Source organism: Somniosus microcephalus, chromosome 1 (assembly GCF_052327205.1).
Source record: "Somniosus microcephalus isolate GS21.2 chromosome 1, FLI_Smic_1.0, whole genome shotgun sequence".
In the NCBI taxonomy this organism is placed as follows: Eukaryota; Metazoa; Chordata; class Chondrichthyes; order Squaliformes; family Somniosidae; genus Somniosus; species Somniosus microcephalus.
Window position 1 is genome coordinate 264,736,167 of NC_140987.1, and position 27,955 is coordinate 264,764,121.

Consider the following 27,955-nt stretch of genomic DNA (forward strand, 5'->3'; position numbering starts at 1 on the left):
AAATATAAAAGCAGATTGTAAGAGCTTCTACAAGTATGTAAAAAGGAACAGAGTAGCAAAAGTAAACATTAGTCCCTTAGAGGCTGAGACAGGAGAAATTATTATAGCGAATAAGGAAATATTTTGTATCAGTCTTCACAGTAGAAGACCTAAAAAGCATACCAAAAATGGTGGAGAACCAAGGGTCTAATGAGGGTGAGGAACTTAATGTAATTAATATAAGTAGAGAAAAAGTACTAGTGAAACTAATGGGACTGAAAACCAACAAATCCCCTGGCCTACATCCTAGGGTTCTAAAAGAAGTGATTGAAGAGATAGTGGATGCATTGGTTTTGATCCTCCAAAATTCCCTAGATTCTAGAAGGGTCCCAGCGGATTGGAAAGTCGCAAATGTAACACTGCTATTCAAGAAAGGAGGGAAAGAGAAAACAGGGAACGACAGGCCAGTTAACCTGACATCAGTCATCGGGAAAATGCTGGAATCCATTGTTAAGGACATGGTATTAGGGCACTTAGAAAATCATAATATGATTAGGCAGAGTCAATATGGTTTTATGAAAGAGAAATCGTGTTTGATAAATTTATTAACGTTTTTGAGGATTGTAATGAAATCTGTTTGTCTTGCCTATATTCGTTTTGCACTCATGTATATTACCCTCCCCCACACGGTGTATAGTTTCACTTCCTCTTTCCTGACTAAACTGGCTCTTGGCTCCGCCCCTGACTTCTCTTACTTAAAGATCCCAGGATCTGTATGACTCATTCCTGTGAGCCAGTCGGTGTGTTGAGATGTTAGCTCTGATCTTAGTGATTAAAAGCCAACTTGTTAAAGTCTATAACTTCTAGTTTTGTGGTTATTGAAGGCACATCAAGGATGTAACTAGCAGGATAGTTAAAGGGGAACCAGTGGATGTTGTATATTTGGATTTCCAAAAGGCATTCGATAAGGTGCCACATAAAAGGTTATTACACAAGATAAGGGCTCATGGGGTTGGGGGTAATATAGTAGCATGGATAGAGGATTGGTTAACGGACAGAACACAGAGAGTAGGGATAAACGGGTCTTTTTCAGGTTGGCAGGCTGTAACTAGTGGGGTGCCGCAAGGATCAATGTTGGGGCCTCAGCTATTTACAATCTATATTAATGACCTAGATGAAGGGATCGAGTGTAATGTATCCAAGTTTGCTGACGACACAAAGCTAGGTGGGACAATAAGCTGTGAGGAGAACACGAAGGGGTCGATTTTGTCGAACCTGTCGGGAAGAAGGTGGGACTTCCCCTTTCGGGTTTCTGACCCGCCTACTTCGATGTCCGGCCAATCCGCGCAATTTTCCCTTGATTGACCTTGTTGAGCCCGCCCAGCGGGCCAATTAAGGGCCACCCAGCAACAGGTGACGTCACAGACTGCAATTTCATCTGTCAAGATTTCTGACAGATGAAATATCAGTGTTTTACAGCTGTTTGAAGCTGTCAAACACTGACAGTCTGATTTTTAAGATGAGTCCTTCTGCGCAGACTCATTTAGTACTCTCAGCAGCGCTAAAAGCTGAAGGCTGTCACTTTTGACAGATCGCAGCCGTTCAGCTTTCAGTTCCGGCTGAGTGCTGCGCTCCCGACGGCTACAGGAAGAAAGGCTGCGAAGGTAATTAAAGGTAAGTAAAAGTTCTTTACACACTTTAGACACACCAAACACACTTACCTTTACACTCATGCACCCATCACTCACCTGAGCGCCGATATCGCGACCCCTCCAACTCATTCAACCCGACGGCCCGCTGCTCTAACCTGGCATGGTTTGGAGCCGTCGGGAAACCCACATGAAACCCCTCAAAATGGGGATTAGGCTAAAAACTGCCTGTTAACAGGCAGTTAATTGGCACTAATCCCCTCCCGCCTGGTTTCGGCGGGTCCCAGTGCGGGGCAGGTACCCGCTGCCCCTGAAACTTAAGTGGGGCGGGGTTTTGGGCGGGATGGTGTCGGGACCCCCAAAGTCGGGATTTCCCCCCCCCACACGCCTGAAACCCCGCCTGACGGCTCCCTGAAAATCTAGCCCAAAGAGTCTGCAAAGGGATATAGATAGACGAAGTGAGTGAGCAGTACGGTGGCAGATGGAGTATAATGTAGAGAAATGTGAGGTTATTCACTTTGGTAGGAAGAATAGAAAAACAGCATATTTTTTAAATGGTGAGAAACTTTCAGAAACGTTCAGAGAGATTTGGGTGTCCTCGTGCAAGAGACACAGAAAGCTAGCATGCAGATACAGCAATCAATAAGGAAGGCAAATGGCATGTTGGCCTTTATTGCAAGAGGGTTGGACTACAAGAGTAAGGAAGTCTTATTACAATTGTACAGGGACTTGGTGAGACCACACCTGGAGTACTGTGCACAGTTTTGGTCTCCTTATCTAAGGAAGGATATACTTGCCTTGGAGGCAGTGCAATGAAGGTTCACCAGATTGATTTCTGGGATGAGAGGGCTGTCCTATGATGAGAGATTGTGTAGAATGGGCCTATACTCTCTGGAGTTTAAGAATGAGAGATGATCTCATTGAAACAGGGGATTGACAGGGTAGATGCTGAGAGGTTGTTTCCCCTGACTGGAGTGTCTAGAACTAGGGGGCATAGTCTCAGGATAAGGGGTAGGCCATTTAAGACTGAGATGAGGAGGAATTTCTTCACTCAGAGGGGTGTGAATCTTTGGAATTCCCTGCCCCAGAGGGATGTGAATGCTGAGCCTTTTGAGTATATTCAAGGCTGAGATAGATAGATTTTTGGACTCTAGGGGAATCATGGGATATGGAGATCGGGCGGAAAAGTGGAGTTGAGGTCGAAGATCAGCCATGATCTTATTGAATGGCGGAGCAGACTCGAGAGGCCGTATGGCCTACTCCTGCTCCTATCTCTTATGTTCTTATGAGCTGACACAATGTTGATAGCCTTCCAACGCATTCGCACATCTTTCCTAACACTTTATACCTTTTGTCATGCAGCACATTCATAAACCCATCGGACTTGTACTGGCTAATTAATTCAGAATTGTTTGAAGTCAACGGGGAATTCTGTAGAAGGCCAATTACATACCCTAGAAATAGGAATTGTCAAAGAAAGCAGGAAAATGAGTTTCAGCATGTTTTCTGACACTGTGAGTGAATTGGCCTGAAGTTATTGAAAAAGAAATCAGTTATGACACTGAAGAAGATGGCAAAAGCTACCTCAGGTTATTCCAATGGATCAGAGAATTATGGATACCCCTGAGTAATTACAAGGCCGCAATTACATCAAGGCACTCCTGATGTTTTTGTAAACCATGAGGGTAAAGCTTGAGCAGTTTCTGATTATTATCTGAAACCAGAGATGAAATAAAAGCCTTGAAATCACTCTTGGGTGCGTTTTTTATATAACAAGCTGTGGAACACATAAGAGCAGTTTTATTCCATTTTGGGTTTGTTTTTCTCTTTTTGCAACTAACAGATTGTCCTTGGTGACCATAAGTGATGTGAAATTAATTAATGCAAGGTTATGAAGAGGCAATTACCATTTGATCACTGATTAATAATCCAGTCAGTAAATATTATTGCTAAACAGTGCAATCTGTTAGTGTGCCAATATGAATACAGCAACTGAGGGGGGAGCCGTGGTTATAGTTCAGAGTGATGCTGGACGTAAGTCACAAGCTCAAATAACAGCTGGATTATTTTTGTATATCCTTTGCCTCGTGTTAAGGGAGTAAGGGGCCTGATTTGGCAATGTCTGCCATTGTGCTTTGACCAAGCTGCAATGATTAAAGTTCTCTTTTCAAATACATCAATTTGCAAAGACTTCACTTATTCTCATTGCCCACTTCATACTTGACGCATGTCCATGAACCTGAAAAAACATAATTCCATCTACAAATGGTATAGTTATACTCAGGGCCTCTTGGCTAAGGAGGATAAACCAGCCAGGGCTCCTGCTTCCCTAATGCAATGGTCCTGGGCGTTGAGTGAGAACAGGATTAGGCTCAGCTGGGATGCCCTCTGGATGACAGACTCCAGGTTCAAGCACAAAGAATTGTATTGGAGTGCCTCCAGCACCCTTGGAACACAACCTAAACACGAGCTAGTGTCTTGAGGACAGGAGGAGAGAAATATATAGCAGGAGCTGACACAATGTTGATAGCCTTTCAACGCATTCGTACATCTTTCCAAACACTTGTTAGCATACATTTTGTTAGCTTTTCTTCCCACTGCTCATTTATATGGTTCAAGGTAATCTACCATGCTAATTTTTTGGCATGTCAACAAGACATTACCTGGAACTCAGGTGAAATTTACCATGTGATACATGGGGTTTGTGTGCTATTTATCTAGTTGTTATTTAAATGGAGCATTAAAATAGAGGATAGGCGAATTTCATATGAACATGTCAACTCTCAAATATCGCATTTCTCAATTTCATTTCAATAGCAATTAAACCTTCAGATTATTTGTGTTCCGCGCACACTCTGTTCTTTCCTTTATTCGTGTCCTTAGGTGGAATCAATCAACTTCATAATAGATAAAGAACTGGTGACGTCTGTCATGAATTCCCCAGTTTTGCACCTAAATCTTTAGATATTAAGATTAATAATTAAATCATCTGACATCACCTAACACTCAGCTGAGTAATCTTTTCCAGAGATAAATCATATCAATTTGGAGTGTACATTCTTTATATATAAAATTAATCAAATACATCCGCACACTTAAAATGAAAACCATGACAATATTGAAGCATTCCAGGTTGTGACACAGTTACAAACTGGGATGTTTGGTCAGCTTTGTGTTAGTGTTAAACTTGACTATTCCAACGCACTCCTGGCTGGCCTCCCTAGTTCTACCCTCCATAAACTTGAGGTCATCCAAAACTCTGCTGCCCGTGTCCTAACTCGCAACAAGTCCCACTCACCCATCTCCCCTGTTCTCATTGACTTACATTGGCTCCCAGTTAAGCAACACCCCAATTTTAAAATTCTCATCCTTGTTTTCAAATCCCTCCTTGGCCTCACCCAGCCCTACAATCACCCGAGATCTCTGCGCTCCACCAATTCTGGCCTCTTGAACATCCACAATTTTAATCGCTCCACCATCGGTGGCCATGCCTTCAGCTGCCGAGGTCCTAAGCTCCGGAATTCCCTCCCTAAACCTCTCTGCCTCTCCACTTCTCTTTCCTCCTTTAAGATGCTCCTTAAAACCTACCTCTTTGACAAAGCTTCTGGTCATCTGCCCTAACATCTCCTTATATGGCGCGGTGTCAAATTTTGTTTTTGATAATGCTCCTGTGAAGCACCTTGGGACGTTTTATTACGTTAAAGGCACTATATAAATGTAAGTTGTATAGATGGCGAGTGTATACAATACAAAGGGTATCAATTCAGGTTTCTTTCGCTCCTTCTACCTGACTTAGCCCTGCAATTTCACCCATTTTTATACACTGGTGGTATACCACAAACTAGTATTTCATGCATAGATAGACCTTCGGACTGTCAAGTCCTTCTAACTCCCTTATGAGATACTTCCCGACTGATGATTATACTGGTTGTTTATTTCAAAGCATCTATACTATGGAATGTAGTTCTTTATTAATTACCCATGGTCGATGGCCATTCTAGCCAGCCTGCCCTTGCATTCCAGTTGATAACCAGACATCTGGAGTGGAACAGAAACTCTTTGTTCACATTCCACGTTTCATCTTTCCTTGTGTTTCCCAGACAACGTGCTGGTCCATCGACCACTCTCGGTTACCATAGATCATTATTAACTCTCAACTCCCCAACATGTCCAACACAGGCGGAGGCTGAGGCTGATGTGGAAGGCAAACCGTCCAGACCTCACGGGCTTCACCTGCATGCTTGCCACCAGTTTCCTGCCCGAACCTAACGAGAAGCACTAGCTGGCCAGTTGGCGGAAGCGGGATTTTGGGAGGCAGTAGGACCCTGCTGGTGACCCGAAGGAATGGTCAGAAAGACATCGCAGTCGGGGGAGAGATCCCAGGGGCAGTGGAGGCCGAGGTTTTCTTGTGGGGCCTGGAGGAACGCTCCTGCTCCTCCTGGCCCAACAAGGACACAAAAAACCAATCATATAACTTACCTGGCAGCTCGCTGGTTCTATTATAACGTGACCCGATCACTAAAACTGATCGAGTCTCCCGCCAATGACATGGAGCCAGCGTGGTGCTTGCCCGCCCAACTGCCTGCCCAATGTCTACCCGAATTGAAAGTCACTCCATAGAGTTGGTTGGACCGTAGGAGTTTCTTTACAGTACAGATTAAAGAGCTGGGAGACACAATTGAGGTGCCATAGCGCTACTGCTGGCAGGAGGGCGTAATTACAATGTGACAAGTTTACATATATGATTTTCATTATAAATATGGACATAGGAATTTATAATGAAAAAAGCTGACGCAAAAGTCTGTTAAAAATGTGATGACAAGAAGTAAGGTTTTGCAAACAGAAAGTGCATGCATGCAGACCTCAGATTTTTAATATATTGTGGAGACCTACCTTCAGTTGCTAAGGAAAATATTGTTTACTTTTTCTAGGAAACAATGAAAAAATACACTTAATTCATTGTCTTTGGGGAGAATCATAAATTCTTTTTAAATTGATGTGCATGAATCCTCCTTTTCCTTGCAAAAGTATAACCTCTGACCCATCTTGAGCAACACCAGGGCAGATCTGCTAGTATACTTTATACACATTCAATGACTTCATATATAAAGAAAGATAATGCATACCTTCTATTGCAAAAGGTTTCCCAATGGTTAGGAGCTTGCAATCAGCATCTATTGAGACCTCATAATCCAATAGTGCTTTGTCCATTATAAAGGCATCAAGTTTTTGTGGATCATTCCTAGGGCGAGAGGTCAAATCTTTAATCAGAAGCACAGAACTCGTTCCACATTTGCATTAACCATTCTAGTCCCTGCATTTTGAGGATAGTAGAATTCTACATAAATAACGAATAGCAGCTAATGTTTGCTATAATTTTTGGAAAAATTCTGGCACATCCCAAATGAATCTGTGATGTGCATCGAAGAATTGAAGTATCACAGAATCACAGAAACCCCACAGTGCAGATAGAGGCCATTTCGGCCCATCGAGCCTGCACCGACACATATCCCACCCGATCCCCGTAACCCCTACACCAACACATATCCCACCCTATCCCCATAACCCCACGTACTTAATCCCCCTAACAGTAAGGGTCAATTTATCATAGCCAATCAACCTAACTCGTAATCTAGTAATTGAATAAAAACATTACTTAACAGTACAGGTACACTATCCCTTATCCGAAAGCCTTGGGACCAGCTGAGTTTCGGTTTTCGGAATTTTTTGGATTTCAGAAGGTATTATTATAAGACTGGGAAATTTGTATTTAATATAAATTGTAAAAGTTCAGGCTACCTCTTGCGACTGTTCCGTGTCTCATTCACCTTCCTGCTTCTCTGGAAAGCCGGATATCGGCTGACTCCGACTAAGCTGGCCCACAAATCAGGTCGGGGGTCGGGTGGGGGGGGGGGAAGAAAAGAATATCGGACGGGCCGCGGTTCGGGTCGGGGGGTCGGGTCGGGGGGGGGTCGGGGGGTCCGGGGGGGGGTCGGGGTCGGGGTCTGGGGGGGTTCCGGGGGGGGGGAAGGGGTCGGGGGGGGGGTCCGGGGGGGGGGGTGTCGGGGGGGTGAAAAGAATATCGGACGGGCCGCGGTTCGGGTCGGGTAGGGAGAAAAGAATATCGGCCGGGTCGGGTCGGGTCGGGGGGTGGGGGGGAGAAAAGAATATCGGACGGGCCGCGGTTCAGGTCGGGGGGGTCGGGGTCGGGGGGGGGTCAGGGGGTCCGGGTCGGGGTCGGGGGGGGTCGTCCGGGAGGGGGTGTCGGGGGGGGGGGTGTCGGGGGGGGTGAAAAGAATATCGGACGGGCCGCGGTTCAGGTCGGGAGAAAAGAATATCGGTCGGGTCGGGTCGGGGGGCGGAGAAAAGAATATCGGACGGGCCGCGGTTCGGGTCGGGAGAAAAGAATATCGGATGGGCCGCGGTTCGGGTCGGGGGGAGAAAAGAATATCGGACAGGCCGCTGTATTGTTGGGTTCACTCTCCCGGTACCTCCTTCACACTGCCCGGCTCGGCCTGCAATCTCCTACCCAGGAGGGAAATCTGTGACCCTCTGTCCTGCTCATGACTTACGCTGAACAAAAAAACTTTCGGTTTTTAGAGGTTTTCGGTTTTCGGAAGTTCGGATAAAGGATAGTCTACCTGTAATATATAATCCAATAGCAAAATACTGCAGATGCTGGAAATCAGTGCAGATAGTCTTAGGGAGGCAGTAATTCCTGATCCCCTGGCCCCAATTTATACACTTCAGATTTCTTTCATGTACAGCACCTACTTCCTGACTGAAGAGATCGCAAAGTCTCTGAAGAATGGACTCAGTCGGGAATATTTTGTGGATTTTATGGGATTTTTCTGAGGGTATTTTCCCTGTTATGGGATCGCACTGCGCAGATATGTGAAAGACTGGTTTGTTGAAACTCCAGAGAACGCATGGCAGTTGGCTGTGACAAAAGAACTGTCAGTCATCCAGAATGTATGGGTTCGCCCGACAGTCCTGGAAAAAGGGAGGGGGCCATTGAACTTAAATCTATTAGAAAGCCAATCTAATATGCAAAAGCATTTCTCACTTCCATTTCAGAAGAGAAGCAGAACAATGGACCCGCTAGCTTCAGCCAGCCAAAGAGCAGCCAGTTTCCCAACACAAAGACCAAAGATATGTCCCAGACTTAGGGCCATTAATCCAATACTCATGGGTCCGAGGATGACTCATCACTGATTAAGCACCGGAGTGCTTAGAAACAAAAGGATTTCAAAGATTGGCGGGAAAAGATAGGGTTGCCAGACTCCTATAAAAGATAGATTCTTTTCCACCATTCTCTCTCTCTCTCATTCCCTGCTCCAACAAGATCGAACTAACCAGAGAAGCTGACGAGCAGAGCGATTGAAACCGACCGCATGTGGGGGTAAGCATAGTCTCTCAGTAGTGAAGTTTTTGGGCTATTCCGAGGGTGGGAGCTTCGTTTGGTTCAGCCAGGCGAAGGGGTTCATGCGACTGGGTAATTCATTGGTAGGGGTGGAATTAGAGTCTACCATAGCAACAAGGGAATTACTGCTTGTTATAGTCCCCAGTTATGTACTGTATGTATGTTGATTGTAATCTGGATTTTATTCTGCACAGGGATAGTGATTTTGTTTAGTAGTGCATGTTTTAGCCAGTGTATGTTAGACCAAATAAATATAAGTTTGATTTTTCACCGAAGCATTCCTGTTCGTGACTTATTTCATTTACACTCTGAATAATAATTCCCGGGTATAGAACTTTCGTAAGGCAGGGGCGATTCGAACCGTCCATCTAGCAATTGGGCTGGGATCGAAAACCGCTTACACTGACACAATTACTCATCCGATCTATCAATAAACAGATTTGTTTTATGCAAAATGAAGTGTCATCTTTTTAATCAATATATAATTTACTTTTATTGAAAAAAATTTATGAAAAGCCAACATGTCGTATTAGTTCTAAAACCATAGGTTGCAGCAAAAAAGCTAAAAAATGTGCAGCGTAATGACACTTCAACGGACAATATATTCACTGCAACAGCGACCTGAAACATTGACGCCGTTTCTCTCTCCACAGACGCTGCCTGACCTGCTGAGTATTTCCACCAGTTTTAGTTATTATTTTGCATTATATTCACTGAGCTGTACTTGTGTACTTAGCATGCAAAGAGAAAATCTGTGGCAGCATAACATTGCCTGGTATCAGGATACAAAGGAGTTTGATAATGTGCAAATAGGAAACAGTACTTACTTCAAGTTTTTCACACCATCTGGTGTTGTCGGCACGTTATACCTTCTCATATATTCATTCATCTCTGGAAAACTCTTCTTCACGTAATCCTCTGCACTGCTTTCACGAACTGTCCCAAAACGGAAACCTTGAGATGGGTGATGGAGCTTGAAGATAAAAATGAAACCATGAGCATAATAGAACATACGATAACATTTTTAAAAATTCCCTCAAAATATTTATCAAGCAGAGTCTAAAAATGTTGCAAGCATCAGATAAAGGTTCCGAAACTAATATAAGATTATAATTTTCAGTTGGCTGCAGAGATGTCGATACCAAGCAGTCTTTAACTCAGTGTAGGTAAAATGCATGAAACAAGAACAAATTCTTAAGAGAAAGGAAAGAACACTCTCGTAGGAGAGATCATAGCTATTGTATATTAAAATCAGTAGGTGGGACAGATACTACATTCCATCTCAAAATGCAATGAAAACCCAAGTATGAACCATTCTCTATGGCATATTTCATTAAAACAATGTCTACACTCTCCCACAATGCCAATTATAACTGTAGAAGGTCCTGTGATAGGAATTTCCGATGTTAAGTGAGCTAACGTTATGTGACACCCTATATGATGGGAGCCAAAATTTCGATGTGGAGCAAAACCCATGGCTGCCCAATGTGAAGGCCGCTCATCCCGTCCTACATTTTAAAAAATTCATTCATGGGATGTGGGTGTCGCTGGCAAGGCCAGCATTTATTGCACATGATATCAAGAAACGGCTGAGTGCACTGGATACAGCAAAGGCTATGGGCCCCGACAACATCCCGGCTATCATGCTGAAGACTTGTGCTCCAGAACTAGCCACGCATCTAGCCAAGCTATTCCAGTACAGCTACAACACTGCCATCTATCCGACAATGTGGAAAACTGCCCAGGTATGTCCTGTCCACAAAAAGCAGGACAAATCCAACCCGGCCAATTACCGCCCCATCAGTCTACTCTCAATCATCAGCAAAGTGATGGAAGGTGTCATCGACAGTGCTACCAAGCGGCACTTACCAATAACCTGCTCATAGAAGTCCAGTTTGGGTTCTGCCAGGACCACTCGGCTCCTGACCTCATTACAGCCTTGGTCCAAACATGGACAAAGGAGCTGAATTCCAGAAGTGAGGTGAGAGTGACTGCCCTTGACATCAAGGCAGCATTTGACCGAGTCTGGCATCAAGGAGCCCTAGTAAAACTGAATTCAATGGGAATCTGGGGGAAAACGCTCCACTGGCTGGAGTCATACCTAGCACAAAGGAAGACGGTTGTGGTGGTTGAAGGTCAATCATCACAGCCCCATGACATCGCTGCAGGAGTTCCTCAGGGCAGTGTCCTAGACCCAACCATCTTCAGCTGCTTCATCAATGACCTTAACTCCAATATAAGGTGAGAAATGGGTATGTTCGCTGATGACTGCACAGTGTTCAGCGCCATTCACAACTCCACAGATATTGAAGCAGTCCATGCCCACATGCAACAAGACCTGGACATGCTTGGGCTGATAAGTGGCAGGTAACATTCGCGCCACAGAAGGGCCAGGCAATGACTATTTCCAACAACCACCTCCCCATGACATTCAATGGCATTACCATCGCCAAATCCCCCACTATCAACATCCTGGGGGTCACCATTAACCAAAAACTTAACTGGACCAGCCACATAAATACTGTGGCAACAAGAGCAGGTCAGAGGCTAGGTATTCTGCGGCGAGTGTCTCACCTCCTGGCTCCCCAAAGCCTTTCCACCATCTACAAGGCACAAGTAAGGAGTGTGATTGAATACTCTCCACTTGCCGGGATGAGTGCAGCTCCAACAACACTCAAGAGGCTCGACACTATCCAGGACAAAGCAGCTCACTTGATTAGCACCCCATCCACCACCTTAAACCTTCACTCCCTCCACCACCACCTGCCCTTGTCCTTCTAGCTGGAACAGGTCGCGGGTTTGGGAGGTGCTGCTTAAGAAGCCTTGGCGAGTTGCTGCAGTGCATCTTGTAGATGGTACACACTGCAGCCACGGTGCGCCAATGGTGGAGGGAGTGAATGTTTAAGGTGGTGGATGCGGTGCCAATCAAGCGGGCTGCTTTGTCCTGTATGGTGTCGAGTCTCTTGAGTGTTGTTGGAGCTGCACTCATCCAGGCAAGTGGAGAGTATTCAATCACACTCTTGACTTGTGCCTTGTGGAAAGGCTTTGGGGAGTCAGGAGGCGAGTCATTCGCCACAGAATACGCAGCCTCTGATCTACTCTTGTAGCCACAGTATTTATGTGGCTGGTCCAGTTAAGTTTCTGGTCAATGGTGATCCCCAGGATGTTGATGTTGGGGGAATCAGCGATGGTAAGTGTTAAGTCCGTGAATGATTGAGACACGGACCAGCAGGAGTGAAAACAAACAAGTCTTTACTGGTGGAAGTCAATAGTGAAACTAACAAACAGAGGCTCTCTAGTGCCTTTTATACAGGGGTGGTACTGCAGTCTGAGACCAGTTATTCTCTTAAAGGTACATACACAACAATTCCTCCCCTTTTAGATAAACAGTACATAACATTCATTTAACAACTAAATGATAACGAATTACAATCACAATTACTGTTGCTAGATGCATTGGTTAAGTTTAAGCAATTATAAGTTCAGTCTTTGAGGAGGCTTCCTGATTCTGTCTGGATAACGCCTCTTTGGGGTATCAGGTTCTTCTGGCAATGTTGCGTCGGGATCAATGTCTTTGTTTGGTTCATCTGCTTCCAATATTACCGGTTCTGCGGTACCTGCAATTGGAACGTCAATTTCATTACCAGGTGTATCATATCGTGGTGTGGAGTTGATGTTTTCCAGTGACTCTAGAATCTGGTCAGCATGGCGTCTTACAATGCTCTCCCCAACATCCACATGAGAGGTCCTTGTCGTGTACAAATCGTTCCTGGCTACCATTTCTCAGTGCGGTAGTCCCGGGCCAAAACTGGTTGACCTATCTTAAAACTCCTGGTCGGCCTTTCATTCATATTCTGAAACTGCCTGTTCTCCACATCTCTTCGGACGTTTGGCTTAACCAAATCCAAGCGGCATCGTAGTCTTCGATTGAAGAACATCATGGCTGGAGTTTGGTTGGTAACCGCATGTGTCGCAAACAAGAAGTTGTCCACCTTGTGTTGTAGGGGTATATCTTCATTACACATTGCCTTGATAGCCTTCTTGAATGTTTGGACAAACCTCTCGGCCAATCCATTAGTGGCTGGATGATATGGGGCAGGTGTGTAATGCTTAACGCCATTGTTCTTTAAGAACCTCCGGAACTCTTCAGACACAAACTGTGGTCCATTGTCAGAGCAAATCTGTTCAGGCAGCCCATTGCTGGCGAATATGGTTCGCAAAACTGTGATAGTTTTTTCCGTGGTGGTTGAGGACATTTTTATTACCTCTGGCCACTTTGAATGTGCATCCACCGCAATTAAAAACATCGAGTCCATGAAGGGACCAGCAAAATCAATGTGCACCCGTTGCCATGGAGATGAGGGCCACTCCCATGGATGCAGAGGAGCTTGTGGTGGGGCGTTTTGAACCTTCTGACATCCTGCACAGCTCTTGGTCATCTCTTCGATTTCTCTATCGATTCCCGGCCACCACACAAACGCTCTGGCTAAGTTCTTCATTTTTACCCCAGATGACCCTCATGAAGCTCATTGAGTACTCTATCCGTCAACTTAGGTGGAATTACTACTCTGGATCCACACATCAAGGTTCCTCTGCACACTGACAGCTGTTCTCTTCTTGGCGAGAATGCTGGCAGCAGTGGTTCGCCATGTGCTGGCCATCCCTTCACCATTAAATCATAGACCCGTGATAGTGTCGGGTCATTCCGTGTTTCCTTTTCTATGTTTGCATTCGTCACAGGGAGACATTCGACTATGGTCGAGTGGAATAACTCCATTGGATCCACTGCAAGGTCTTCTTCTTCCACCGTCGGCAACGGTAGGCGTGACAATCCATCAGCATTTCCATGCTGTTTAGTTCCTTTGTACTCTATGTCATATTGGTGTGCCCCTAGGAAAAGGGACCATCTCTGCAGCCGTTGTGCTGTCATTATCGGTACGCCCTTCTGAGGGTTGAAAATGGAGACAAGAGGTTGATGATCGGTTAGTAGAGTAAATTTTTGACCGTGCAGATAGTGATTGAACTTCTTCACCCCCCCCACACTAGGCTGAGGGCCTCTCTGTCAATCTGGGCGTAGTTACGCTCGGCAGAAGTTAACGAGCGTGACGCAAAAGCTATCGGCCACTCTAAACCATCAAGGAATTTATGTGACAGTACCGCCCCAATGCCGTAGGGAGACGCATCACACGCCAGCCTGATTGGCAGTGCTGGGTTGTAGTGAGCCAATACTTCCCTTGAAGTGATTAAGTCCTTACTCTTCTGAAAAGCACGCTTACAATTATCGTTCCATTTCCATGCTACCCCCGTTCGCAGCAGGGCATTCAGTGGGTGCAGAACTGTCGACAAATTTGGCAAAAACTTATGATAGTAATTCACCAACCCGAGGAATGACCTCAGTTGCGACACATTTTCAGGCGCTGGGGCCTTAACAACCGCTTCAATTTTGTCAGGGGACTTATGTAACCCCTCTTCATCAATCACATGACCACAATACGATATCTGTTTCTTAAAAAATTTGCACTTGGGGCGGTTGGCTCGCAGCCCATGTTCCCGTAGTCTAGTGAGCACCTGTTCTAGGTTGTTAAGGTGTTCACTGTCATCTTCACCTGTTACAAGGACGTCGTCCAAGTAACACTGAGTCCCCGGAATCCCTTGCAGGACTTGTTCCATCGCTCTTTGCCATATCGCCGGAGCCGATGCTACTCCGAATACCAATCGATGATACTGGTAAAGACCTTTGTGAGTGTTTATCGTGAGATACTTCCTAGAGGACTCTTCAACCTCCATCTGCAAATATGCTTGTGCTAGGTCAATTTTTGTAAAACGCTTCCCTCCAGACAGTGAGGCGAAGATGTCTTCTATCCTTGGAAGAGGATATTGTACTGTGTGAAGGACAGGGTTCACCGTCACCTTGAAATCCCCACAGATGCGAATCTTCCTTGGCTCTCCGGACTTATTGCTTAACGTTTTCTTCATGACAGGAACGATGGGTGTCGCCCACTCGCTCCAGTCGACCTTAGACAACACGCCCGCCTTCTCCAGATTCTCCAGCTCTGCCTCGACGGCTGGGCGAATTGCATATGGTACCGGTCTTGCTTTGAAAAACTTGGGAACTGCATTCTCTTCTATTTTTATCGAGGCGGTTACGCCTTTAAGCGTGCTCAGTTCTTGTTGAAATACCTCTTTGGCGTTAGCTAAGATTGTTGACAATCGTCCAGGAGTGACGTCTTCATCTTTTTTACCGTCCACCATCATTGCATGAATGGAATGCCAATCTAAGTTTATCTTCCTGATCCATTCCCGTCCCAATAACGGTGGTCCACCATTTGGCAGTATGTAGAGATACAATTTCCGTATTTTCTTGCCATTGTATTCGACAGGCACCCTTATTTTTCCTCTGGGTTATACTTTTTGCCCCGTATACGTCGTCAAGATGATGGATGTCTCTCTCAAGGGTATGTGTGAAAATAGCCGCTCGCAGTCTCGTCGATTCATGACGGTTAGCGCTGATCCTGTATCCAATTCCATTTTAACTTGGGACCCAGCTATCGTGAGGGTGACCGAAATGGTTCGGTGATCCTCTTTTGCGATTACATTGTGAAGTTTGAGACAGCTTAGTCTCCTGTTTCCGGACTCACTATCGCTCATCTGGTCTTCGGAACTACAGTCCGTCATCTTTTGTACTTTCTTGTACGGTTCCTGATGCGCTATCAATCTAATAAAAGGCTGAGCAGAGTTCAGAACGACAGGCTTTTATTAACTACTGAATTGCAACTTCAAACAGATCAGGACTATGCCTCTAGTGGACGACCGAATGCCAGAGAGCTGCCGTGCAGCCGTCCTTATACCAGGTAGCCGAGGGCGGAGTCAGCTGAGGCATAGTCAGGTATAACAGTGAAACAACAGTGAACGACAACAACAACAACAACAATAGTGAACACAGTGAACGACAGTGGTTTACCACATTCACCCCTCGTTTAAAATTAAGTCCGGCGGGGTGAAGTGTATCAAAAGTTCGAGTAGGCGAGTCTGTCGGGCGGCCTCGTTTGCCGTCGAGATTTTCGTGGCGACGGTTGCGATGGTACAGCTTCCAACGACGCGTCTTGAACGGGGTCGAGCACCGGCGTATCGTCCCCTTTGGTGTTGGGTGGGCGAGTGGACTCCGGCTGGTCCTGGGGTCGCGGCATGCCGTCTACTGGGGTGGAATGGACAGGGGTGAGAATTGGGTCTACTGAATTTTGGGCCGTGTCGAAGGGGGTCGTGGTGGAGGGCAATGGTGACGGGTCAGTGGACCCCGAGGGTGCCAGATCTCTAATGGAGACTGTATCCTCCCGCCCGTCCGAGTATGCCACGTAGGCGTACTGGGGGTTGGCATGGAGGAGGTGAACCTTCTCTACCAGGGGAGCCGTTTTGTGGGACCTTACATGCTTCCTCAGCAGGACGGGCCCTGGGGACGTCAGCCAGTGTGGTAGTGAGGTACCGGATGTGGACCTCTGGGGAAAAACGAACATTCGCTCATGCGGGGTGGCGTTGGTGGCAGTACACAGCAGTGACCGGATGGAGTGGAGCGCATCAGGTAGGACATCCTGCCAACGGGAGGTCGGAAGGCCCCTAGATTTTAAGGCTAGGAGGGCCGCCTTCCAGACCGTCGCGTTCTCTCTTTCAACCTGTCCGTTCCCCCGGGGGTTGTAGCTGGTGGTCCGGCTTGAGGCAATACCTCTCATGAGCAGGTACTGATGGAGTTCGTCGCTCATGAAGGACGAGCCCCGGTCGCTATGAATATAGCTGGGAAAACCGAACAGAGCAAAGAGGTTGTGCAGGCATTTAATGACCGTAGCGGTGGTCATGTCCGGGCAGGGGATGGCGAAAGGGAAACGGGAGTACTCATCAACTATGTTGAGGAAGTACACATTACGGTCAGAGGAGGGGAGGGGCCCTTTAAAGTCGACACTCAGGCGCTCAAAAGGGCAGGTGGCCTTGATCAGGTTTGCTCTGTCAGGCATATAGAAGCGCGGCTTGCACTCTGCACAGACTGGGCAGCTCCTGGTCATGGTCCTGACCTCCTCGATGGAGTAAGGCAGGTTGCGGCCCTTAATGAAATGGAAGAACCTGGTGACCCCCGGGTGGCAGAGGTCGTTGTGGAGGCCCCGTAGTCTATCGATCTGCGCGGTGGCGCATGTGCCTCGCGATAGAGCATCTGAGGGTTCGTTGAGTTTTCCGGGCCGGTACAAGATGTCGTAATTGTAGGTGGAAAGTTCAATTCTCCACCTCAAAATCTTGTCATTTTTGATTTTGCCCCTCTGCTTGTTGTTGAACATGAAAGCGACTGAACGTTGGTCAGTAAGCAGGGTAAATCGTTTTCCAGCCAGGTAGTGCCGCCAGTGGCGCACCGCCTCCACAATGGCCTGGGCCTCCTTTTCCACAGAGGAGTGTCTGAGTTCGGAGCCCTGGAGGGTTCGTGAAAAAAAGGCCACGGGTCTTCCCGCCTGGTTAAGGGTAGCGGCCAGGGCAAAGTCGGATGCATCGCTCTCCACCTGGAAGGGGATGGACTCGTCTACCGAGTGCATGGTGGCTTTGGCAACGTCATCTTTTATACGGTGAAAGGCTGAGCGGGCCTCCGCCGTCAGGGGGAAGGAAGTGGACTTGATAGGTGGACGGGCTTTGTCCGCATAATGAGGGACCCACTGGGCGTAATAGGAAAAGAAGCCCAGGCACCTTTTGAGGGCCTTGAGACAGTGGGGCAGGGGAAGTTCCATCAAGGGGCGCATCCGGTCAGGGTCAGGACCGATGACTCCGTGTTCCACCACGCAACCAAGGATAGCGAGGCGGGCTGTGCGGAATATGCACTTTTCCTTGTTGTACGTGAGGTTTAGGAGTTGGGCCGTGCGAAGGAACTTATCAAGGTTGGCGTCATGGTCCTGCAGGTCATGGCCGCAGATGGTCACGTTGTCCAGGTAGGGAAACGTGGCCTGTAATGCATTCTCGTCGACCATCCGGTCCATCTCCCTCTGGAAGACGGAGACACCGTTGGTGACGCCAAAAGGGACCCTGAGGAAGTGAAAAAGACGGCCGTTTGCCTCGAAAGCTGTGTACTGGCGGTCCTCAGGGCGGATAGGGATTTGGTGGTATGCTGCCTTGAGGTCAATGGTCGAGAAAACGCGATATTGCGCTATCTTATTAACCATGTCGGCTATGCGGGGGAGACGGTATGCGTCCAACTGGGTGTACTTGTTGATAGTCTGGCTGTAGTCGATGACCAGGCGCTGCTTGTTGCCGGTCTTAACGACTACCACCTGAGCTCGCCAGGGGCTGGTACTATCCTCAATAATCCCCTCTTTCAGGAGCCGCGTCACCTCAGATCTTATGAAGGATCTGTCCCCGGTGCTGTATCGCCTGCTCTTTGTGGCGATAGGCTTGCAGTCGCGGGTGAGGTTAGCGAACGGGGGGGGGGGGTAATTTTGAGGGTGGAGAGGCTACAGGTGGGGCGCGGCGGGCAATTTAAAAACTGCTGGTTGCAGACAGTGAGTGGGGGAAGAGGTCCACCGTATGTCAAGGTGACACTTTTAAAGTGACAATGAAAGTCCAACCCCAGCAGAACGGCAGCGCAGAGATGTGGCAGGACGAATAGCTTTACATTTTTATAAACGGAGCCCTTCACCAAGAGGGTCACTACGCAGTAGCCGCCGACGTCTGCTGAGTGAGATTTTGAGGCCATGGAGATCCGATGGCGCGCTGGCCGGACCGAGAGGGAATAATGCCGTACCGTATCAGGGTGTATGAAGCTCTCCGTGCTCCCGGAATCAAAAAGGCAAGTTGTGGCACGGCCATTTACCTGGATGTCCATCGTGGACCTGGCTAGCTGATGGGGTCTGGATTGATCCAGCATAATGGAGGCCGCTGTGGAGTCGGGAGCGTCGCTGTAGAACCCCGGTGAGGCGGTGGGTGAGTCGGGGGCCCGTTGGCAAAATGGCGGACAAAATGGCGGCGTCGGAGAAGAAGGACAAAATGGCGGCGCCCATGACGATCCTGATCCCCACAAGGCTGGAGGAAGGCAAGATGGCCGCTCCCACGAATCGCACGCGGCGCTGCTGGAGGTAGGAGTCTTCTGACTTCTGCAGACGCCAGCGTAGTGTCCCTTCTTACCGCAGGCAGAGCAGACCGCGTTTTTCACCGGGCAGCGCGCCCTGGGGTGTTTGGTTTGGCCACAGAAATAACATTTCTGGCTCGGGCGGGACATCGCTGCAGCAGTTGGGGCCGGGGCGGCGCCGCGTCCCAAGTTGGCGGTGGCTGCGACATCCACGAGGCGGCCGCGCGGTCCGGGGAGTAGGCCTCCATGTTCCGATGGGCTACGTCCAACGAAAGGGTGAGTGAAATCGCCTTCTTCAGGTCGAGCTCGCTACTTTCCAGCAGTCGCTGCCGTGTGTGAGTGGACCTGAGGCCCGCAACGAGGGCGTCCCGGATGAGCTCCTCCGTATGTTCCGTGGCTGATACTGGCTTGCATTCGCAGGCTCGGCCGAGTTCCTTCAGCGCCCGTATGTATGCTTCTGTGGGTTCCCCAAGCTGTTGTTTGCGGGACCCCAGGACATGTCTTGCGTAAACATAGTTGACCGGGCGTGCATATTGCTCCTTTAAAATGTCGATAGCCCCCTGGTAGCTCGTAGCGTCCCGGATAAGGGCAAAAGCTCGGTGGTTTACTTTAGAATTCAGCACCCTGAGCTTGGCAGCGTCGGTGGCGACGGTCTCGCCGAATGCAGCCAGAAAGGACTCAAAACAGTTCAGCCAGTGCGAGAACTTAGCAGTCGAGTCCGGTTCTTGCGGGTTGAGTTCCAGGCACTTGATCTTAAGTATCTGCAGCATCGTTATTATTTTTTTTTTTGTCAGTAGTTAATAAAATTGATGCGCTATCAATCTAATAAAAGGCTGAGCAGAGTTCAGAACGACAGGCTTTTATTAACTACTGAATTGCAACTTCAAACAGATCAGGACTATGCCTCTAGTGGACGACCGAATGCCAGAGAGCTGCCGTGCAGCCGTCCTTATACCAGGTAGCCAAGGGCGGAGTCAGCTGAGGCATAGTCAGGTATAACAGTGAAACAAGAGTGAACGACAACAACAACAACAACAACAATAGTGAACACAGTGAACGACAGTGGTTTACCACAGTTCCTTAGTAGCCTTTTTGTTGTCGCTGGTCTTCTTCCCAGACCTGCAAACTCGTGCAATGTGTCCAATCTTCCCGCATTGTCTGCATATTTTGTCTTTGGACCAGCAGTCCTTCTGGTCATGGTTAGTTCTGCCGCAGCGATAACATTTTGCAAATCCCCGTGTCATTTCGTGGGTGCCGTATTCCTGTGGTTTTTGTTGAATTTCTGCAGCTCCCCTGGCTGCAGCTTCATACGATACTGCCACGCTGAAAGCCTTATCCAGCGTCAGCTCTTTTTCTGAGAGTAACTTCTTCTGTGCTCCTTCACTCAGGAGTCCACAGACAAATTTGTCCCGTAGGGTATCTGCCAGTCCTGCTCCGAACTGGCAGTGCTTTGATAGCTTGCGTAGTTCCGTAAGATACTCAGCATTGCTCTCATCTTTGTGCTGAGTTCTCCTGTGGAATTTAAATCTTTCTGCTATCAACAGCGGTGCAGGGTTTAAGTTTTCCTGTAGGACAGCAACAATTTCGTTAAAACTCTTCGCCTTCGGTTTGGCTGGAGTAATCAGGTCCCGCAATAGGCCGTACGTTCTAGCGCCCATTAAGTTTAGCAATATCGATGCCTTTTTCCCCTCCGCTATTTCGTTTGCCTCGAAATATACCTCGACTCTTTCCACATACGTGGTCCAGTCCTCTAATGTATTATCAAAAGCAGTGATGCAGCCAGTCTTCGGCATCTTGCAAATCTAAAATGGCGCCTCCCGCGCTTTGCCCTCTTCCCCGATTTAACAAAATGGCGCCTCCCGCGCTTTGCCTTCTTCCCCGCTGTTGTTAGCGCTGCTTTCCACGGTTTCTTGCGCGTTAAATATTGATTCTTTTTCTTTTATTATTTTCCCGTCGTGGAGCGGACCCTCTGGGACACTTCCCTCCCTCTTCTTAGGTCCGAACGCTGCCCGGCTTCGAAGCACCGGCCGCGCCCTGTGTGCTCCACCCTCTCTCTCTCTCTTTGCTTCCCGACTCGCTGCCCGGCCCCGTTGAAAAGCCACCCGATCGAGCTTCAGCCCACCGCAGCCCAGGAAGGATCAGTGCACTACCTGCCACCAGCCCGATTAGCTGGGAAACCACAGACTGGGGAACCAAGCCTGGCTCTTGACAGTGTCTCCTGCAAGTTTTCAAACCGATGATTGACGGTCGACGCCCGTTTCTCGAGTTTTTTTTTCTTTCTTCTGGCTCCGACCTTGAACAACGTCGTCTGAGGTGCTGCCGAGTTGCAGGTAAGTTCGTTTCTTACTCGTCGCCAGTGTTAAGTCCGTGAATGATTGAGACACGGACCAGCAGGAGTGAAAACAAACAAGTCTTTACTGGTGGAAGTCAATCGTGAAACTAACAAACAGAGGCTCTGTAGCGCCTTTTATACAGGGGTGGTCACTGCCGGTACTGCAGTCTGAGACCAGTTATTCTCTTAAAGGTACATACACAACAGTAATGCCGTTGGTAATGTCAAGGGGAGGTGGTTAGACTCTCACTTGTTGCCTGGCACTTGTGTCACGCGAATGTTACTTACCATTTATCAGCCCAAGCCTGAATGTTGTCCCGGTCTTGCTCCATATGGGCATGGACTGTTTCATTATCTGAAGAGTTGTGAATTGAACAGAACACTGCAATCATCAGCAAACAGCCCCATTTCTGACCTTATGATGGAGGGAAGGTCATTGATGAAGCAGCTGGAGTTAGTTGGGCCTAGGACACTGCCCTGAGGAACTCCTGCAGCAATGTCCTGGGACTGAGATGATTGACCTCCAACAACCACAACCATCTTCCTTTGTGCTAGGTATGACTCCAGCCAGTGAAGAGTTTTCCCCCAGATTCCCATTGACTTCAGTTTTACTAGGGCTCCTTGATGCCAGACTCGGTCAAATGCTGCCTTGATGTCAAGGGCAGTCACTCTCACCTCACCTCTGGAATTCAGCTGCTTTGTCCATGTTTGGACCAAGGCTGTAATGAGGTCAGGAGCTGAGTGGTCTTGGCGGAACCCAAACTGGGCATCAGTGAGCAGATTATTGGTGAGTAACTGCCGCTTGATAGCACTGTCGATGACACCTTCCATCACTTTGCTGATGATTGAGAGTGGGCTGATGGGGCGGTAATTGTCCGGATTGGATTTGTCCTGCTTTTTGTGGACAGGACATACCTGGGCAATTTTCCACATTATCGGATAGATGCCAGTGTTGCAGCTGTACTGGAACAGCCTAGCTAGAGGTATGGCTAGTTCTAGAGCACAAGTCTTCAGCACTACAGCCGGGATGTTGTCGGGGCCCATAGCCTTTGCTGTATCCAGTGCACTCAGCTGTTTCTTGATATCACGTGGAGTGAATCAAATTGGCTGAAGACTGGCTTCTGTGATGGTGGGGACCTCAGGAGGAGGCCGAGATGGATCATCTACTTGGCACTTCTGGCTGAAGATGGTTGCAAACGCTTCCGCCTTTCTTTTGCACTCACGTGCTGGGCTCCGCCATCATTGAGGATGGGGATGTTCATGAAGCCTCCTCCTCCCATTAGTTGTTTGTGTACCACCATTCACGACTGGATGTGGCAGGACTGCAGAGCTTTGATCTGATCCGTTGGTTGTGGGATCATCTAGCTCTGTCTATAGCATGCTGATTCCGTTGTTTAGCATGTATGTAGTCCTGTGTTGCAGCTTCCCTAAGTTAGTACCTCCTTTGTAGTACGCCTGCTGCTGCTCCTGTCATGCTCTTCTACACTCCTTATTGAACCAGGGTTGGTCCCCTGGCTTGATGGTAATGGTAGAGTGAGGAATATGCCGGTCCATGAGGTTACAGATTGTGGTGGAATACAATTCTGCTGCTGCTGATGGCCCACAGCGCCTCATGGATGCCCAGTTTTGAGCTGCTAGATCTGTTCTGAATCTATCCCATTTAGTACGGTGGTAGTGCCACACAACACGATGGAGGGTGTCCTCAGTGTGAAGATGGGACTTCGTCTTCACAATGACTTTGGGGTGGTCACTGCTACCAATGCTGTCATGGACAGATGCATCTGCGACAGGTAGATTGGTGAGGACGAGCTGAAGTATGTTTTTCCCTCGTGTTGGTTCTTCCCTCGTGTTGGTTCTCTCATCACCTGCCATGGGCCAAGTCTGGCAGCTATGTCCTTCAGGACTCGGCCAGCTTGGTGTGTAGTGGTGCTACTGCGCCACTCTTGGTGATGGACATTGAAGTCCCCCACCCAGAGTACATTCTGTGCCCTTGCTACTCTCAGTGCTTCTTCCAAGTGGTGTTCTACATGGAGGAGTATTGATTCATCAGCTGAAGGAGGGCGGTAGGTGGTAATCAGCAGAAGGTTTCCTTGCCCATGCTTGACCTGATGCCATGAGACTTCATGGAGTCCGGAGTCAATGTTGAGGACTCCCAGAGCCACTCCCTCCTGACTGTATACCACTGTGCCGCCACCTCTGGTGGGTCTGTCCTGCTGGTGGGACAGGACATACCCAGGAAAGGTGACGGAGGAGTTTGGGATATTGGCTGAAGGGTATGATTCTGTGAGTATAACTATGTCAGGCTGTTGCTTGACTAGTCTGTGGGACAGCTCTCTCAACTTTAGCACAAGTCCCCAAATGTTAGTGAGGAGGACGTTGCCGGGTCGACATGGGCTGTGTGTGCCTTTGCCGCGTCCAATTCCAGTGCCTAGGTCGATGCCGTGTGGTCTGTCCAGTTTCATGCTTATTATACTTTATCATAGCTGTTTGGTACAACTGAGTGGCTTGCTAGGCCATTTCAGAGGGCAGATAAATTGCAGGGAAAGAGCCCTTAACACGTTGGCTGAATTATGTCTGTAAAGGCACATCTGCAGTGCTCACCCTGACTGAGGCCCGCAATTTTGGAGCAGTTCCATGAGACTCCAATGCAGAAAATGAGGCCTCACAGAAGCAGAGCAGCCTCAACTCGACAACTCCCAAGAAGGTTGTCAGACCATCCCTACTAGGTAATTTATTCCCCATCTGCCCTGTCCCCACCAAGGATCAATTATCTACTGTCTCCAGCATTCTGGGATTATTACTAGGTTGGTCAAGGGATGTACTGGGTGTAATTTTCAAGCTGAGGAACTCCCCCAATCACGCCTTCTTGATGTGGAGGGGGCAGCTATTGGAACATCCTAACCTGCTCTCCATGGGATGGAATACTGGTGGAATCAGGTTCTACCCCATTTTCTGCAATGCCTGAGATGTAGTGCCCAGCCAAAGTGTGGAATTCCAGGCCCATTATCTCCAGTAAAAATGGAAAGAATGCATGGTCTTTACAGAAAGGAAGAAACCTGGATAGAATTGAGGTCTGTGCAGAAAATTAAAAACGGGTAAGCTTAGCTCTGAACATGAGAGAAACATAAAATTTGTTCTTGAAATATTGGCGGCTACTTATTTATGAAAAATTTGGAAAATCTGAGGCTCTTTACTTTTGGAAAATCAAGGCCTTACCATGTGTCCATTGATAATCCATACAGTAATTTCTTCAGTCATATATTGAGACTTATAAACTGTATATACAACAATGCATACAGTATGTAAGAAAATGGCCGATTCCACAATCCTACGTTCCCAGTGGAGAAGCTGTGTTCAGAGGGTGCTTGAGATATAGGTAGGGCTACCATACTGAAACCCCATTTCTCTGACCTGTGTTGTCTGAGAGTGGGGCTCCCTGTTCGGAGTGCAGATACATGGAATTAGTACTATGCAATCTATGATAAAACATCATCATAAGCACATATGCTATATAGAAATATTTTGATAACATGAGGAAAGAAAGACCTTGCATTTATATAGGACCTTCCATGTCCTCTGGACATCCCAACGCACTTCAAAGCAAAAAAGGTATTTTTCTTTAAGTATAGTCAACAGATTAAATGCTCAGTCAATGGCATGGGGCATTAACCCATCAGCTTCTAATTTAGAGGCAAGAGTGCTACCACTGAGCCAAGGCTGCAAGTAGGACAATTGGATTCCTCAAAGAATATCTCAATTCAGTACAAAATCACTTCAGCTCAAATTAAAAGCTTTTTATAAGATAGTATCCCACAGTCCTTATCTTCTAAATATGAATTAATAATTTTTCAAGTTGATTGTCACAATTCAGAGCAAGACCCAAAGAAAAGCACTTAGAATTCACATCATGACCAGTACTAAAAAACTTACAGTTTTGGATGCAGAACTAAAAAGGATGGCGGTCACACGTGTCCCTCACACTGATATTGCCTCTGGCTGTGGTCACCTGAAATTGTTCCACATTTGAAACCCAAAATGGTGGCTCTCCATGGAGCAGTGACAATGGCGGTTAAGGCTATTAGGTGCTTTTCTTTACACGACTTACTTTTTGTCAGTTTTTTGATCATTAACAGATTTAGATCTTCAGTCACCCGGCATCAGCATTAAGCACACCATGTTAGATGGAAAGTAAATGTGCAACAAAGTTGGATGAGCAGTAAAAAGAAAAAGAAACACTTACTTTGTGATGTAGGAAACGCAGCAGCCAATTTGTGCACAGCAAGCTCCCACAAACAGCAATGTGATAATGACTAGATAATCTGTTTTAGTGATGTTGATTGAGGGATATATACTGGCCAGAACACCGGGGATAACTCCCCTGCTCTTCTTCGAATAGTCCACCTGAGAGAGCAGATGGGGCCTCTGTTTAAAGTCTCATCCGAAAGATGGCACCTCCGACAGTGCAGCACTCCTTCAGTACTACACTGAAGTGTCAGTCTTGATGGTGTTCAAGACTCTGAACCCACAACCTTCTGCCTCAGAGGCAAATATGCTACCAACTGAGCCACTGTTGTATCCAGTTTCAAATCTCAAAACACAGAGAATGATCTGGGGCAGTGCAAAAGGATGGAGTATTTTTCGATATGGATCAAGAATTACTCTCGTAAGCTCCAACCCCCTTGAGTTAGAGAGTGCCTCAATGACTCAGGACAACAACACCTTTTTTGGTGCTGTACCAGTTTCAACTCGCTGCATGGAGACATTACATCCTTGTATCATAATGGGCCGTATTTTCCGATCGGAGGCTTCCCTTGTGCGGAGGCCTTCGATCTGGAAAAAATCTACGCACTTACCTGAGGGCTCCCGAGGTGCATATAGTTCCGATCCTGGGCCTCTCCAACTCCAAATGCGCAGGGCCCACGTATCCCAGCGGCATATGCGGTTTGCAAGCGTCCCTGGGATCACATGGGCCATGGGGAGTCAATCAAAGAAGGGAATCTCCCTTCATACGCTTGACAGATAGACCTGTCAAATATATGAATGAAGATCATCTCAAAAACACTTCAAAACATTAAATAATTTTTTTTAAAATCACATTTATAAAATTAGTTGAAATTACAATAAATTAAATATTTTAAACAAAAATTAAATTTTAAAGTTTTTTACGGGGCTGAAAATAAACTTACCTTTTCTTCCTAAAGTATTTGTAAATGATAAATGAGTGAAAAAGTTTTTAAAAACTTTTTTTCAACTCTTGTCCTGGTAAAAGCAGGCCTTACGCCTGCTTTTACCAGGCGTAAGATTTCTTAGGGTTTTCTGCGGGCGGCGGGTCTCCAGAAAGCGTAACTCTCCGCCTGCAGAGGCCCTTCTCCAGGGCAGGTGTCCGATCTGTCAGGAGTATTCTTGGCAGGTTGGAAAAGCTGGTTTTCAGTGCATGCGCTGTGCCAATATACACGTTTTCTGGAGAGGTAGTCCAGCAAGTTAGGAACACAGGAATGTACTGATGGAAAATACTATTTTGACCTATCTGGCTAGCTCAATGATCAAAGGAGAATTCACAATTCACTACCTGTATCCCTCAAATAATTTGATTGCTGAATGCCTGTCCAACTTCCTCTTAAAATTACTGATGCTATCAGACTCCCTGGGCATTTCATTCCAAACATTCAGCACTCTCTGCATAAACTAGTTATATCTGAAAAGTGTCCATTCACTGTCCCTTTTCTGAGCTCCATCCTATATCCCCTTGATGTCATTTTTGGGGCCATGGTAACAATTTCTGAGGGTTCAACTTATTAATACCCTTAAGGATCGTGAATAACTCAATAGGATCCCCTCTCAGTTTTAACCTTTCTAGAGGCAGCATGTAGGTGAGAACTAGGAGAGGGCCAAGGAAAGATTCTTGGGCAACTACAGACATAATGGTGCTGGGGCGGGAAGAGAAGCTGTTGCAGGTGATTCTCTGGCTACAATTGGATAGGTAAGAATGGAACTAGGCAAAGGACATCCCACTCAGCTGGACAACAGAGGAGAGGCATTGGAGGGGGATGGGATGGTCGACCTTGTCAAAGGCTTCAAAGGGTGACAGGTCAAGAAGGATGAGGAGAGATAGTGCACCACGGTCACAGAGGATGTAATTTGCTGTAGCAGGGTGGAAACTTGTTTGGAGGGATTTAAACATGGAGTTGCAGAAAATATGGGCATGGATTTGGGAGGTGAAAACTTGGAGAGGAAAGGGAGGTTGGATATGGGACAGTAGTTTGCAAGGACGGGGGGGGCGGAGTCAAGGGTGGGTTTCTTGAGGAGTGGGGTGATGAGGGCAGATTTGAAAGAGAGCGGGACAGTACCTGAGGAGAGAGAACCATTTATAATATTAGCTAACATGGGGGCCAGGAAGTTGGATGGTCAGTAGTTTAGTGGGAATAGGGTCCTGAGAAAAGGAGATGGCTCTCATGGTGAGGGGATGCTGGGAGATAGGAGAGATA

General features: G+C 47.3%; 1 protein-coding gene across 1 annotated transcript in view; it reads right to left on the reverse strand.

Moving 5' to 3' along the window:
* The window catches only part of grin3a (glutamate receptor, ionotropic, N-methyl-D-aspartate 3A), a 286,032-nt gene that overhangs the window by 31,842 nt on the left and 226,235 nt on the right, over positions 1–27,955 (reverse strand). The window contains exons 4-5 of the mRNA XM_085993338.1: positions 9,879–10,024; positions 6,755–6,870 (exon numbers count right to left, since the gene is read on the reverse strand). Coding sequence (XP_085849464.1) covers positions 6,755–6,870; positions 9,879–10,024 — 262 coding nt within the window. The remainder of the gene's footprint in view (positions 1–6,754; positions 6,871–9,878; positions 10,025–27,955) is intronic.